Consider the following 16,932-nt stretch of genomic DNA (forward strand, 5'->3'; position numbering starts at 1 on the left):
AAAAGTAAATAGGTGAAGGGAAGAAACCGAGTGATTAAGTGATATGGAAATCCTGAAGTGGCAATAAGATGGAGAAATAGGGTGGGGATATGAGATATTAATCAGGGAAGACTTCTTGGAGGAGATGTGATTTCAGGAGGGCTTTGAAGATGGAGGGTAATGATCTGCTGGATTCAAAGCAGGAGGAAGATCTAGACAGGAGGGAGGGTGTGAGCCAGAGCTGGCAGTGAAAGAGATGAGAGTGAGGCACAATGGGTAAGGTTGGCTTGAGGCCCTTTCTCCCTGCTACCATTCCTTTCCAAACTCCTTGAACAAGTCATTTACACCCGCTGCCTCGAATAACACCAACTCTCTCCTCGACCCCCTCCAATCTGGCTTCCTACATTCCACCGAAACTGCCCTCTCAAAGGTCACCAATGACCTCCTGCTTGCCAAATCCAACGGCTCCTACTCTATCCTAATCCTCCTCGACCTCTCAGCTGCCTTCGACACTGTGGACCACCCCCTTCTCCTCCATACGCTACCCAACCTTGGCTTCACAGACTCTGTCCTCTCCTGGTTCTCCTCATCTCTCCAGCCGTTCATTCTCAGTCTCTTTTGCGGGCTCCTCCTCCCCCTCCCATCCCCTTACTGTTGGGGTTCCTCAAGGGTCAGTTCTTGGTCCCCTTCTGTTCTCTACACTCACTCCCTTGGTGAACTCATTCACTCCCACGGCTTCAACTATCATCTCTACGCTGATGACACCCAAATCTACATCTCTGCCCCTGCTCTCTCTCCCTCCCTTCAGGCTCGGGTCTCCTCCTGCCTTCAAGACATCTCCATCTGGATGTATGCTTGCCATTTAAAACTCAATATGTCCAAGACTGAACTCCTTACCTTCCCTCCCAAACCCTGCCCTCTCCCTGACTTTCCCATCACTGTTGACGACACTACCATCCTTCCCATCTCACAAGCCCGCAACCTTGGTGTCATCCTCAACTCTGCTCTCTCATTCACCCCTCACATCCAATCTGTCACCAAAGACTGCCGGTCTCACCTCCACAACATCGCCAAGATCTGTCCTCTCCTCTCCATCCAAACTGCTACCCTGTTGGTTCAGTCCTTCATCCTATCCCGTCTGGATTACTGCATCAGCCTCCTCTCTGATCTCCCATCCTCCTGTCTCTCAGCACTTCAGCCTATACTTCACACCGCTGCCCATATCATCTTTGTGCAGAAACGCTCTGGGCATGTTACTTCCCTCCTCAAAAATCAATCAATCGTATTTATTGAGCGCTTACTGTGTGCAGAGCACTGTACTAAGCGCTTGGGAAGTACAAGTTGGCAACATATAGAGACAGTCCCTACCCAACAGTGGGCTCACAGTCTAAAAATCTCCAGTGGCTACCAGTCAACCTATGCACCAGGCAAAAACTCCTCACTCTCGGCTTCAAGGCTGTCCATCCACTCATACCCTCCTACCTCACCTCCCTTCTTTCCTTCTCCAGCCCAGCCCGCACCCCCCGCTCCTCTGCCGCTAACCTCCTCACTGTGCCTCGTTCTCGCCTGTCCCGCCGTCGATCTCCGGCCCACGTCCTCCCCCTGGCCTGGAATGCCCTCCCTCCGCACATCCACCAAGCTAGGTCGCTTCCTTCTAGACCGTGAGCCCGCTGTTGGGTAGGGACCGTCTCTATACGTTGCCAGCTTGTACTTCCCAAGCGCTTAGTACAGTACTCTGCATACAGTAAGTGCTCAATAAATATGATTGAATGAATGAAATGCCCTCCCTCCACATATCCACCAAGCTAGCTCTCTTCCTCCCTTCAAAGCCCTACTGAGAGCTCACCTCCTCCAGGAGGCCTTCCCAGACTGAGTCCCCTCCTTCCTCTCCCCCTCCCCATCCCCCGTGCCCTACCTCCTTCCCCTCCCCACAGCACCTGTATATATTTTTGTACCGATTTATTACTCTATTTTACTTGTACATATTTACTATTCTATTTATTTTATTTTGTTAATGTGTTTTGTTTTGTTCTCTGTCTCCCCCTTCCAGACTGTAAGCCTGTTGTTGGGTAGGGACCGTCTCCATATGTTGCCAATTCGTACTTCCCAAGCGCTTAGTGCAGTGCTCTGCACACAGTAAGAGCTCAATAAATACGACAATGAATGAATGAATGAATGAGGGGAGTGAAGCATGTGAATTGAGAGAGAGATGATGGATAACCTTAAAGCCAATTGTCACACGTTTCTGATGTGGCGATACATGGGCAACCATTGGCCTTATTTAAGGAGTGGGGAATCGTGCACCAGATGATATTTTAGAAAAATGATCCAGGCAAAACAGACTGGACAGGGGAGACAGGTGGAAGGGAAGTCTTTGAGACAGATTCTTCTGCCACAGTTTCCCAATACAGACTCTGACAAAAAAGACAAAAAACAAACCATATTTAAAGCATGAATCACCAAGAGCATTAAAATAAAATTAAAAAAAATCAAACAATGCCAAGAGATTGAAAGTGTCTTTATTTTTTTCCAAGACACCCAGACACAATATACAAATGACGATCCCTTATTGGGACCGAATTTCAACTCAGATGAAATTTAATATATTAGTTGATGGTCTCTCCTTACATTCAGCAGAATTAGAAAACATACTTCATATGCTTGATTCCATAGGTCTTGAAGAAGACCATGATGATTAAGGCCCAGAGTCCAAGAATAAATCCGCCGGGGGGATGCCAATCTTTCTGCTTTGGTTTCTGTAACGAAAGCATTAAAATTTCAATTTTGTACAAGCCAGAAATTCAGGATTTACACTCATACAAAAGGAATATACTATTATATGCCAAGTCCAAATGGAAATATTTTCTTTCTAGGAATATTAATTTTACCACGATCTAGTGAGAAGTAAGGTTGAGGAGAATACAAAGGTATTTTCAGTCAAAGACATATCTAGAAATCTAATGGATGAAAAAAGCCTTTAGAGACAAAGCTCCCTGTGTTTAATTGTTCAGACAGTATTTGCCTAGCTCATCATCTACGTTTTGAAATATCTGAAAGCAGAGAGCAATAAATGCTTTTAATCAACTAAGCACATTTTCAGCAAATTCTTCTGTATTTTTCCCTCTGAAACTTCAAATTTGTAAAAGACTCATGTTCAAAGAGACGTTTATAATATATTTGACTGGAGGATGCTACATGATAATGATAATACCAACAACAACAATAATAATAGCATTTGTTAAGCTCTTATGTGCCAAACACTGTACCAAGTGCTGAGGTAAATCTCACAGTTTAAGTAGGAGGGAGAACAGATGAGGTAACAGGCACAGAGAAGTGAAATGACTTGCCCAAGGTCACACTGCAGATGTGGCTTAGTGGAAAGAGCATGGGCTTGGAAGTCAGAGGTCACAGGTTCTAATCCTGACTCCCCCTAATTCTCCCCCTTTTAGACTGTGAGCCCACTGTTGGGTAGGGACTGTCTCTACATGTTGCCAATTTGTACTTCCCAAGCGCTTAGTACAGTGCTCTGCACATAGTAAGCGCTCAATAAATACGATTGATTGATTGACTGATTGACTGACTCGACCACTTATCAGCTGTGTGACTTTGGGCAAGTCACAACTTCTCTGTGCCTCAGTTCCCTCATCTGTAAAATGGGGACTAAGACTGTGAGCCCCACATGGGACAACATGATAATCTTGTATCTCCCCCAGCGCTTAGAACAGTGCTTGCACATAATAAGCGCTTTACAAATACTATAAAAAAAAACCTGGCAGAGCCTGGATTACAGCCCAGGATCTCTGATCCCCATGTCTGTGCTCTTTCCACTAGGCCGTACTGCTTCTCTAGCAGCTTTTCACTTATTCTGACATACTGGAAATCTAGTCCCCTCCGCCCAGCTAATTTCATTTGAGTTTACCTCTAAGCCATAGCCCTTAGCTGAAATGGTTTACTTTCCTTCAAAACCTCCATTTGCTACTTGGAAGTCAGGCTGGGACCAGAAAATGAGGGTTTCTTGCCCTTCAGGGCCCCCAGAGCCCGCCTAAACACTAAAAACGTGCAGGTTCACTTACTGGCTTCAGGGGGTTGTCACTGGAGTATTTCCATTACTGTCCAATGTTTGGAAGTACAGTCATTTTGGCTACCATGTACTAGTTGACTCCTGCCTTCAGGACATCTCCATCTGGATGTCTGCCCGCCACCTAAAGCTCAACATGTCGAAGACTGAACTCGTTGTCTTCCCTCCCAAACCTTGTCCTCTCCCTGACTTTCCCATCTCTGTTGACGGCACTACCATCCTTCCCGTCTCACAAGCCCGCAACCTCGGTGTCATCCTCGACTCCGCTCTCTCATTCACCCCTCACATCCAAGCCGTCACCAATATCTGCCGGTCTCAGCTCCGCAACATTGCCAAGATCCGCCCTTTCCTCTCCATCCAAACCGCTACCCTGCTCATTCAAGCTCTCATCCTATCCCGTCTGGACTACTGCACTAGCCTTCTCTCTGATCTCCCATCCTCGTGTCTCTCTCCACTTCAATCCATACTTCATGCTGCTGCCCGGATTATCTTTGTCCAGAAACGCTCTGGGCATATCACTTCCCTCCTCAATAATCTCCAGTGGCTACCAATCAATCTGCGCATCAGGCAGAAACTCCTCACCCCGGGCTTCAAGGCTGTCCATCACCTCGCCCCCTCCTACCTCACCTCCCTTCTCTCCTTCTCCAGCCCAGCCCGCAACCTCCGCTCCTCCGCCGCTGATCTCCTCACCGTACCTCGTTCTCGCCTGTCCCGCCGTCGACCCCCGGCCCACATCATCCCCCGGGCCTGGAATGGCCTCCCTCCGCCCCTCCGCCAAGCTAGCTCTCTTCCTCCCTTCAAGGCCCTGCTGAGAGCTCACCTCCTCCAGGAGGCCTTCCCAGACTGAGCCCCTTCCTTCCTCTCTCCCTCATCCCCCTCTCCATCCCTCCCATCTTACCTCCTTCCCTTCCCCACAGCACCTGTATATATGTATATATGTTTGTACATATTTATTACTCTATTTATTTATTTTACTTGTACATATCTATTCTATTTATTTTATTTTGTTGGTATGTTTGTTTGTTTTTTTTCTCTGTCTCCCCCTTTTAGACTGTGAGCCCAATGTTGGGTAGGGACTGTCTCTATATGTTGCCAATTTGTACTTCCCAAGTGCTTAGTACAGTGCTCTGCACATAGTAAGCGCTCAATAAATATGATTGATTGATTGATTGATTGACTACTCACAGGGACATATGTTTGGAGATAACCACCAAGATTGGCAATTTCCCATACAAATTGCTAGATATCCCCACTGCTACCTAAACTCTTCAATCCTGGCCCCACCACTTGTCTGTTGAGTGACTCCTGGGGCGAGTTGTCTACACTCACTGCCTCAATTCCTCTCCTGTAACTCACTCCTGGACCCCCTCCAATCGGGTGTCCACTCCCTCCACTGAAACTGCCCTCTCAAAGATCACCAATGACCTCCTTGCCAAATCCAACGGCTCCTACTCCACCCTAATCCTCCTCGACCTCTCAAGTGTCTTTGACGCTGTGGACCATCCCCTTCTCCTCAACATGTTATCCAACCTTGGCTTCACGGACTCCGTCCTCTCCTGGTTCTCCTCATAACTCTCTGGCTGTTCATTCTCAGTCTCTTTCATGGGCTCCTCCTCCCCCTCCCATTCCCTTACTGTAGGGGTTCCTCAAGGGTCAGTTCTTGGTCCCCTTCTATTCCCAATCTACACTCACTCCCTTGGTCATCATCAATCATATTTACTGAGCGCTTACTGTGTGCAGAGCACTGTACTAAGCGCTTAGTTCACCCTTGGTGAACCCATTTGCTCCCACGGCTTCAACTATCATTTCTATGCGGATGACACCCAAATCTATATCTCCTCCCCTGTTCGCTCTCCCTCCTTCCAGGCTCACATCTCCTCCTGCCTTCAGGACACGTCGACCTGGGAGTTCTGCCGCCACCTAAAACTCAGCATGTCCAAGACAGAGCTCCTTATCTTCCCTCCCAAACCCTGTCCTCTCCCTGACTGTGGATGGCACAACAATCCTTCCTGTCTCACAAGCCCACAAATTTGGTGTCATCCATGACTCCCCTCTCTCATTCACTCCACATATCCACTGCATCACCAAAACCTGCCGGTCTCACCTTCACAATACTGCCAAGACCCCCCTTTCCTGTCCATCCACACCACTACCACCCTAGTATAATCACTCATGTTAGCACAACTGGATTACTACATCGGCCTCCTTTCTGACCTCCCAACCTCCTGTCTCTCCTCACTTCAGTCTTTCTACAGAAACGTTTATCTTTCTACAGAAACGTTCTGGGCATGTCACCCCCCTCCTCAAAAATCTCCAGTGGTTGCCTATCAATCTCCGTATCAAACAAAACTCCTCACTATTGGCTTCAAAGCTCTCCATCACCTTGCCCCTTCTTACCTGATCTCCCTTCTCTCCTTCTACATCCCGGCTTGCATACTCTGCTTCTCTGGGGCTAACCATCTCACTGTGCCTCATTCTCGCTTGTCCCTCCGTCGACTCCGGCCCATGTCCTACCTCTGGCCTGAAACACCGTCCCACCTCAAATCCGCCAGTCACACTTTCCCCCTTCAAAGCCCTACTCATCTTCTCCAAGAGGCCTTCCCAGACTAAACCCCCATTTTCCTCAGCCCCCCCGTCCCCTCCTTATCGCCCTATCTCCCTTTGCTCTGCCCCCTCTCCCCGCCCCACAGCACTTGTGCATATATGTACATATCTATAATTCTATTTATTTATATTGATGCCTGTTTACTTGTTTTGATGTCTGTCTCCCCCCTTCTAGAATCTAAGACCAGTGTGGGCAGGGATTGTCTCTCTTTACCGCTGAACTGTACTTTCCAAACTCTAGTACAGTGCTCTGCACAAAGTAAGCGCTCAATAAATACGACTGAATGAATGAATGACCTTGGGCAAGTTACTTAATATTCTCTGTGCCTCAGTTCCCTCATGTGCAAAATGGGGATTCGTTACCTGTTTCTTCCTCCTACACGTGGGACCTGATTATCTTGTATTTACCCCAGGATTCAGTACAGTGCTTGCCACATAGTAGGCAGTTAAATACCATTATTATTATTAACACGATCACCAATGGTTGTTATTTTAATGCACTACTATTACAAGCTATAAAGTCATAAAAGCATGAAGAATCTTCAAGTTCCAGGAGGAAGAGAACAGCAAAGCCGTGGTAGGGGCTGGGAAATTCACAGGCCGACACCAAGCACAAGCACTTAGTACAGTGCTTTCCAAACAGTAAGCACTCAATAAATACGACTGAATCGAATGAGCAACTGAACTGAATGAATAACGGACCAGCCGACTACTTCCACCACCTTGTGAACTGTGTTATAATCTGATGAGACTCATTTTAAGGGAAGAATGTTCACTAGTACTTCTATCATGCTATAACAGTCCATCAACCAATGGTATTTAGTGCATTTTCTGGGCACAGAGCACTGTACTAAGCCCTCGTGAGAGGGCAATAAAACAGAGTAAGTAGACACAATCCCTGAGCCTGTTGTTGGGTAGGGATCGTCTCTATATGTTGCCGACTTGTACTTCACGTCTCTGGGCCTCAGTTACCTCATCTGTAAAAATGGGGATTAAGACCGTGAGTCCCATTTGGGATATAGGTGGGGTCCAATCTGATTTCTTTGCAGCAACCCCAGCACTTAGAACACTGCCTGGCACAGAGTAAGCGCTTAAATGCCCCCCTCAAAAGGAAAAAAAAAATCGTGGTCAGGAAGGAGGTTCTCCAATCCAGAGGAAACAGATCTGTGGACATACAAAAGCCAAGAAATGTCAAAAGACTCATTCACACACAATCCGCACATTTCTCCAGCTGGCTCACACATAAAACACTAAAGTTAACAGTGTGAGGCGGCATCACAGACTGTTTATTGCTGACAGCACTGGTTGTTTGGACGATTAAGATTTCAAGTTTGTACTTTTATGAATTTTTAATGAATGCTCAATATATTCTAAAACGAGCCTTAGGTACCCGGAAAGAAAATAGAAATGATCGAGGGATAGGGTGGCGTTTCCCAGACAGACCGAAGAGGTTAGGGCTCCAATCAAGAAAGACAAGAGCTGAAAAATGAAATAACTGAGATTTCCCGAAATCATAGAGGGTGTGCTCACATTCTCACCGACCTCTTGCTCACCTCTTCTTCCATCCTAGATCCACCTCTCCCCACGTTTAAATCTGCCAGACCCTAGCTCTCCCCATCCTCAAAACTTTCCTAAAATCATACCTCTTCCAGGTGGCCTTCCAATCAACGTATTTATTGAGTGTCTACTATGTGCAGAACACTGTGTTAAGAACTTGGGAGAGAAGCAGCGTGGCTCAGTGGAAAGAGCACAGGCTTTGGAGTCAGAGGTCGTGGGTTCAAATCCCGGCTCCACCAACTGTCAGCTGTGTGACTTTGGGCAAGTCACAACTTCTCTGTGCCTCAGTTCCCTTATCTGTAAAATGGGGATGAAGACTGTGAGCTCCACGTGGGACAACCTGATCACCCCATATCCCCCAAGCGCTTAGAACAGCGCTTTGCACATAGTAAGTGCTTAACAAATATTATTATTATTATTACAACAGAAATGACAGGCACGTTCCCTGCCCATAACGCGCTAACAGTCCTCAATTAATTTCTAATCATCCAAGTTATATCCTCTTCACATGCCGAGTCAACATTACCTAAGCATTCGTGTCCTCCCAACCACTTAGGAGTTCAAAACATTCAATAATAATAATCATAATAAAGATAATGGTATTTGTTAAGTGCTTACTATGTGCCAAGCACTGTACTAAGTGCTGGGGGAGAGACAGGCATACTCTATTACATCTGCACTGTTACATATGCACGTGCTCTTTCTTTTTTCTGCTATCTGTAATTATTTTACACTTCAAGTCTCCGGGGGCAGAGGTCAAATCCACTGTTTTACCACCCAACTACTTAATTTAGTGCCCTGCACACAGTGGGCACCCATATATTATTAATGATCAATCAATCATTCAACAGTATTTACTGAGTGCTTACTGTATGCAGAGCACTGTGGTAAGTGTTTGGGGGAATGCAAAGAGTTCGTATGCACGTTCCCTACCCACATTCATTCATTCAATCATATTTATTGAGTGCTGTGTGCAGAGCACTGTACTAATCGCTTGGAAAGTACAATACAGCAACGAAGAGAGACAATTCCTGCCCACAACGGGCTCGCAGTCTAGAGGCCAGGAGACAGACATCAGTACAAGCAAACAGGCATCAGTGACTGTGAGCGTTATGTTGGACAGGGACTGTATCAAACCTGATTATCGTGTATCTACTCCAGTGCTCAGTACAGTGCCTGGCACTTCATAAGCGCTTAACAAGTACCGTTAAAAAAAAAAGGAGCTTACAGTCTAGAGGATGATGATGATGTTAATAGATGGAGTGAATCTTAGGAGTAGTAGGGAGGCTCACTGAAGCTTGAAGGTGCAAGACAAACAAAAGGATACAGCAGCGTGGCTCAGTGGAAAGAGCACGGGCTTTGGAGCCAGAGGTCATGGGTTCGTATCCCAGATCTGCCACATGTCTGCTGTGTGACCTTGGGCAAGTCACTTAACTTCTCAGTTAAGTGAGAAGTTAAGCACTCAGTCAAGTGCTTAACAAATGCCATTATTATTATTATTATTCCAAAAAAGGTATAATTTGGTACCTTAGGAAGTTTTGGGGACGGAATACCAACAGGTTCAAGAAGGGCTTGGATAGGTTCATGGCTCAAGGGATGTTAGAAAATAATAATAATAGTAATAATAATGTTGGTATTTGTTAAGTGCTTACTATGTGCCAAGCACTGTTCCAAGCACCAGGGCAGATACAAGGTAATCAGTTTGTCCCACTTGGGGCTCACAGTCTTCAACCCCATTTTACAGATGAGGGAACTGAGGCCCAGAGAAGTGAAGTGACTTGCCCAAGGTGTCCCAGCTGACAAGTGGCGGAGCCGGGATTAGAACCCACGACCGCTGGCTCCCCAGCCCGTGCTCTTTCCACTGAGCCACGCTGTACACACTGAGCCATGACAGCAATTATCCCAGCGCTTCGAACAGTACTTGGCACATAATAAGTGCTTAACAAATACCATCATTATTATCTCACTGTTTCTACAGGCATCCTTTGGTGTGACAACTGGAGACACTGTACTGGGCTACGTAGACACGATACTAACTGGTTTGCAACAGCACGGCTTTGCTTATTTTCTAGGCTGTAAGCGGTTTGTCATTATTTAATTGCATCCTGCTGCTGATCCAATGAAAAGAGCACTGCTCAGAGACCTAGGAGATGTTACTTCTGGTCTTGGTTCTGCCTACTGATGATAAAGAGAGGCTCTTGACTGAAGAACCACTTAGGAGGTTAATCAAAGTCTTCTGACATTTCGGCCCACAGGAATCCTGAAAAATAGCTGGAAAAGAGGCAACCACTCCAGCAGCTACCTTGGTAGTTCCCTATCAATGGTCCTAGAGGTAATAATAACAAGATTGGTATTTGTTAAGCGCTTACTACGTGCCAGGCACTGTACTAAGCGCTGGGGTCGATACATGCAAATCGGGCTGGACACAGTCCCCCGTCCCATGTGGGTCTCACAGTATCAATCCCCATTTTACAGATGAGGTAGCTGAGGTCGAGGGAAGTGACTTACCCAAGGTCACACAGCAGGCAAATGATGGAGCCGGGATTAGAACCCATGACCTTCTGATTCTCAGGCCTGTGCTCTATCCATTAGGCCACACTGCTTGTGGTAAAGAAAATCTCTTTGCATGCATGCCCTTCACGCGGGGCAGACTGAAGCTACAAATGGCGCTGCACAAAACGCTGTTGCTTTCATCAACTCCCACAGCAAAGTTCTTGGTTCGAAAGTCACACCACCCCAGGGTCATCTGTTTCTCCAGAAGGGAGATTTTACCCACTATTATTTTTTTTTTTAATTCCACGCTCGGTATTACAGTCGATCCTTATTTATATTACATTAACTGACACGAGTCACTGAAAATCCGGAGAATCGGATCCGAGTTCACCAGCTTGGCTGATTGAAAACTTTAGGCCAAGTTTCCAAATGGAGTCCTAAAAGTAAACCCTGCTGGAATGCTGCCATCTGCCCCATTCTACTTCAGTGAATGCCCGTTAAGTAACTAAAAAAATAAGCAGACACATTTTAAAGCACTAAATCCGAGTAAAACTGAAGTCCACAATGTACACTGCGCAGGCAGAAAATACTAAAAAGTTCAACACGGGTTGGGATCGATTCTTGGATGAGATGTCCAGAGTATTAGAGGGAAATGCTGGGGCAGTCAGAAGGCTCAGGAAGCTGATATTTCATTAGAAGGAAAAATGATAAAGAATGCAAGGAGGTACACCTCTAACGATGAGAATGGCTGTAAGGAAGGCAACTATCACATTGAGAAGCAGCATGGCCTAGTGGAAAGAGCACGGGCCCGGGAATCAGAGGACCTGGATTCTAATTCTGGCTCTGCCAAATGATTGCTGCGTGACCTTGGGCAAGTCACATCACCGCTCTTTGCCTCAGTTTCCCCCACTGTAAAATGGGGATTCAATACCTGTTCCCCCTCCTACTTAGACTGTGATCCCTTTGTGGGCCGGGGACTGTGTCTGACTTGATCAACTTGCATCTACTGTAGCCCTTGATACATAGTAAGCACTTGAATACAATAATAACAACAACAACAATAATAATGATAATAATGATCGGTCCTTTGTGCCCAGCGCTGAACCAAAATACTGGGCTAGATTGGCTACTGGTCTCCCTCAAAATGCCACTACTTTAAAATTAAAAGAAAAGGGAGACAGATAAATACTTTTCCTACCAATAATAACATCATTTTTTATTCCAATGGTTTGACTCTGTAGACATGGGAGCTATTCAAATTTAGCAAAGAAGCTTTTCGGGATTATACAAAAAAACTGAGAAACTAGGGACTCAGAAACTCACTACCTTTAAGGTATGCTTTCTACATATCACATTCTATTTTCAAATTCATTTAATCGTATTTATTGAACACTTACTGTATGATCTGCATATCCAATAATACACATGATTAATGTCAGAGTTCATTTTGCTCATTAAGCCATGTGACTAGAGATTGGAAAATAATTCGACAATTTGAGTTCTGCAAAAAAACTTACTACAGGGAGGATGGGTTTCTCAAAAATTGCTCAGAGCAGTTAGGGCATTTGCAAACCAACAGGCTACTTGTGTTTCATGCTTTTAAATACTTTTCCTACCACCAATAACATCATTTTTTATTCCAATGGTTTGACTCTGCAGACATGGAAGCTATTCAAATTTAGCCAAGAAGCTTTTCGGGATTTTATACAAAAAACTGAGACACTAGGGACTCAGAAACTCATAAAACTATGTTATATAATCTGATTAATATCCCAACTGTACATATTCTCGAATACATTTTCTTTGTAAAATTTTTCTAATGAACCCACATCAGTCAATCAATGGTATTTATTGAGCACTTGCTGTATGCACAGCAGTTGTACTAAGTGCTAGGGAGAGTACGATAAAAGAGTTGGCACCTTGTTTCCTGCCCACAGTGAGCTTACAGTCTACAGGTATAAATAGAAATAAAGCTTTATAACATGTTGCATTTTACTGACGTGTCTGAACAATCCATCTTTTTTCTTTCTGGAATCTCAGACAGACCTTTACTATAAGCCTATGTGGGACAGGGACTGTGTCTAACCTGATTAGCTTGTATCCACCCCAGTGCTTAGCAAATAGTAAGCGCTTAACAAATACCATTATTACTATTCTAAAGTACCTGACCCTCCCAGGCTAACATTTCCAAATCCGAACCACTAACATCAAAGTCGTTCCATACCTACTTTACATAGAAAATATAATTTGACTTCCCTAAATAATTGCTAGTGATACATATGTATAAGGTAAACTATGAATATGGATTCGTGGTTTTACATTTCTGTCAACCTATATGGATACGCTTTCCATGAAATTTCATGTTTAAATGAATCCCAGCGTGGCAGTATTTCACACTGGAATTCAGGGACCCAGAAATAACCTGTTCAAGGCTACGCAGGGCTGCTTTGTGGTTTTCTGGATATATTATTGATAAAAAAGACGGAATCAACAAAAGGAAAAATAGCTGGAAGTTGCGAAACCGCCTGCTCATTGAGGCGTCTTAAAAATGAATGTGCCTGAAGAACGGGAGACTACAGATCCAGAGTGCAAACCATGACTGAATATTAAAGGAAATTCATTCAAAAACAACCCTGCAGTGAAAATTTCACACCTCACAACTAAGTCTTTGGGTTGTGTAGCTCCTAAAAAGCCACATCTCTCTCTCTTCTCCATTCCGCTTACAGTCCGAAGAGTTAGCAGGCGGATCTGCCCAGTTGGCATCACAGCAACATGACCTGCAAAGCCCAGTTTTCCTCCTTTGCCCTACCAGTCCGGAAAATGAGTGTGGCTTTCCACCTTTCAGAAGACTGTACAGAATAGTGAATTGCAGACCCTTCTGTAAGTCTCATGTCCTCAAAGTTCATCACCCGAACATCCCACTCTGTCCCACCAGACTCCTTGGGTGAACCAATTCACCTCCAGCTGTCTCTGTGCTGTTGCTGGTTGAAAATATTAAATAATAATAACCACGGTATTTATTAAGTGCTTATTATGTGCCACTGCTCCTACCTAGCTCCTCCCTCCTCCTGCCCCCTCCTTGACTCTCCTGTCTCAAAGCCCTACTGAGATCTCACCTCCTCCAGGAGGCCTTCCAAGACTGAGCCCTTTTTCCTCTCCTCCTCCCCATCCCCCCCCACCCTACTCCCTTCCCCTCCCCACAGCACTTGTATATAATAATGATGACATTTACTAAGCGCTTCCTATGTGCAAAGCACTAAGTGCTTTTGTACAGATTTATTCCTCTATTTTACTTGTACATATTTACTCTTCTATTGATTTTGTTAATGATGTGCATATAGCTTTAATTATATTTGTTCTGACGATTTTGACACCTGTCTGCACGTTTTGTTTTGTTGTCTGTCTCCCCCTTCTAGACTGTGAGCTCCTTGTTGGGTAGGGACCGTCTCTATATGTTGCCGACGTGTACTTCCCAAGCACTTAGTACAGTGCTCTGCACACAGTAAGCGCTCAATAAATCTGATTGATTGAATGAATGAAAGGGGCGATCCCCCACCTAGTCTCAAATTCTCCACCCTCCGCCTGCGTCTCTGAACCCATCCCTTCACACCTTATCAAAACTCTCCTCTGACCACAGTCTTCAAGAGCTCAATCAATCAATCAATCGTTTTTATTGAGCGCTTACTGTGTGCAGAGCACTATACTAAGTGCTTGGGAAGTACAAGTTGGCAACATATAGAGACGGTCCCTACCCAACAGTGGGCTCACAGTCTTCACCACTCCTTTCAAATACGCCCTTGTCTCCCATCCTAAAATAAGACCCTCTCTTGCTACCGTGGCACCCTTCAGTTATCACCCTATCTCCCTCCTTCATTCCTCTGCACTGTCCTTGAGTGAGAGGTCTTACACCCAGTGCCTCTGCTTCCTCTCCTCGACCCCTGCAATCTGGTTTCTGCCCAATTCACTCCCCAGAAGCTAAGCTTCTCTCTAAGCTAACCATGATCTCCTTCTTGCCAAAGCCAACAGTTTCTTCTCCATCCTAAGCCACCGTGACCTCTCAGCCGCCTTCCACACTGTGAACCACCCTCTTCTCCAAGGAACATTGTCTCACTTTGCCTTCCCTGAACCCGTCTTTCCTTGGTTCTCCCCCTGTCTCTCTGATTGCTACTTCTCAGTCTCTTCCCCTGGCTGTTCCTCTGCCCTCCCCTGCCCCTCTCCCAGCTGTGGGACTCCCTTAGGGTTCACTTCTGGATCCCCTTCTTTTCTCCATCTACACTCCATACCTTTGGGAACTCATTCACTCGCACAGTTTCAACAATCACCTCTATGCAAATTATTCCCAAATCTACCTCTCTAGCCCTGACTTCTCTCCTTTTTTGCAGTCTCACATTTCCTCATGTCTCCCAGACATCTCGACCTGGATGTCTCACCGTCACATCAAACAATGTGTTTAAAATAGAATTCCTCATCTTCCCATCTAAACCCTGTCCTCCCCAAAACTTTCCAATGACAGTAGACAACAATCATATTTACGGAGTGCTTACCGTATGCACAGTACTGTACTAAACACCTGGGACAGTACAATAGAACAACAAAAAAGACACAATCCCTTTCCACAACGAGATTACAATCTAACACCACCATCCTCCCTGCCTCACAAACTCATAACCTTAGCATTACCCTCAACTCACCTTTTTCTCACTCAGCCCACACATTCAATCTGCCACCAAATCCTGTCAGTTGTACCTTCACAACGTCTCTAGAATCCACCTTTTCTCTCCAACCAAAACTGCTACCACACTGACCCAAGCAGTCATCGTATCACTCCTTGACTAGTCTGCATCAGCCTCCACGGTGAATTCCCTGACTCCTGTTTCTCCCCTCTCCAGTCCATATTCTGGCAGCTGCCCAGGTCATTCTCCTTAAAAAACAAACAAAAAAAACCCCACACTCAATGCATAATTCCCCACTCCCCAAAAACCGCCAAATGGATGCCCATCCACCTCCATCAAACAGAAACTCCTTACCATCAGCTTTAGTAAATAGTAAAGAAGTAAAGTAGTTCTTCTCCTACCATACCTTGCTGATTTCCTAATAATAATAATAATGATGGCATTTGTTAAGTGCTTCCTATGTGCAAAGCACTGTTCTAAGCGCTGGGGAGGATACAAGGTGATCAGATTGTCCCACGGGGGGCTCACAGTCTTCATCCTCATTTTACAGATGAGGGAACTGAGGCCCAGAGAATGCCCAAAGTCACCCAGCTGACAATTGGAGGAGTCGGGATTTGAACCCATGACCTCTGATTCCCAAGCCCCTGCTCTTTCCACTGAGCCATGCTGCTTCTCTGCTTCCTACTACAACCCAATCTGCACACTTCCTAACGCCAACTTCTAATGTCTCCTCAAATGCCAACTTATTCACTCTATATACAGCTGGTGTATCTCACTGCCAATCAATCCCTTGCCCACCACCTTCCTCTGGCCTGGTATTCCCTCCCATTTTGATTCTACCCAATGCCTACTCTCCCCAACTTCAAATCTCTCCTAAAATCATATCACCTCCAAACAGCCTTCCCCAACTAATTACTTTTTATGGTACTTGTTAAGTGCTTACTGTATTCCAGGACCGTGGGGAAGATGCAAGCTAAAACTAACTCCTTGTTTCCCCTACTCGCTTTCCATTAATAATAATGATGGCATTTATTAAGCGCTTACTATGTGTAAAGCACTGTTCTAAGCGCTGGGGAGGATACAAAGTGATTAGGTTGTCCCACGTGGGGCTCACAGACTTAATCCCCATTTTACAGATGAGAGAACTGAGGCACAGAGAAGTCAAGTAACTTGCCCAAAGTCACACAGCTGACAAGTGGTGGAACCGGGATTTGAACCCATGACCTCTGACTCCAAAGCCCGGGCTCTTTCCACGGAGCCACAACTGCTTCTCTACATTCTGCCTCACCTATGCACTTGGAACTGTAGCCTTTAAGCACTGATATCAATCAATCAATCAATTGTATTTATTGAGCGCTTACTGTGTGCAGAGCACTGTACCAAGAGCTTGGGAAGTACAAGTTGGCAACATATAGAGATATCCACGAAACTCTCAGCCCCACAGCATTTATGTGTATGCCTCTAAACCCTACCATTTCCCCTATCTGTAGTTTATTTTAATGTCCATCTTCCTCTTTAGACTGAAAGCTCCTCGTGGAGGGGTATCAT

The 16,932-nt window shown here is 45.4% G+C and overlaps 1 protein-coding gene across 1 annotated transcript in view; it reads right to left on the minus strand.

Moving 5' to 3' along the window:
• Nucleotides 1-2,481: 2,481 nt before the first annotated feature.
• PIGK (phosphatidylinositol glycan anchor biosynthesis class K) overlaps nt 2,482-16,932 on the minus strand; it is a gene marked incomplete at its 5' end in the record, with an annotated part of 161,340 nt that continues 146,889 nt past the window's right edge. The window contains one exon of the mRNA XM_038745610.1: nt 2,482-2,735. Within this exon, the coding sequence (XP_038601538.1) occupies nt 2,619-2,735 (117 nt within the window). The remainder of the gene's footprint in view (nt 2,736-16,932) is intronic.

Source organism: Tachyglossus aculeatus, chromosome 4, assembly GCF_015852505.1.
Source record: "Tachyglossus aculeatus isolate mTacAcu1 chromosome 4, mTacAcu1.pri, whole genome shotgun sequence".
Taxonomy (NCBI): Eukaryota; Metazoa; Chordata; class Mammalia; order Monotremata; family Tachyglossidae; genus Tachyglossus; species Tachyglossus aculeatus.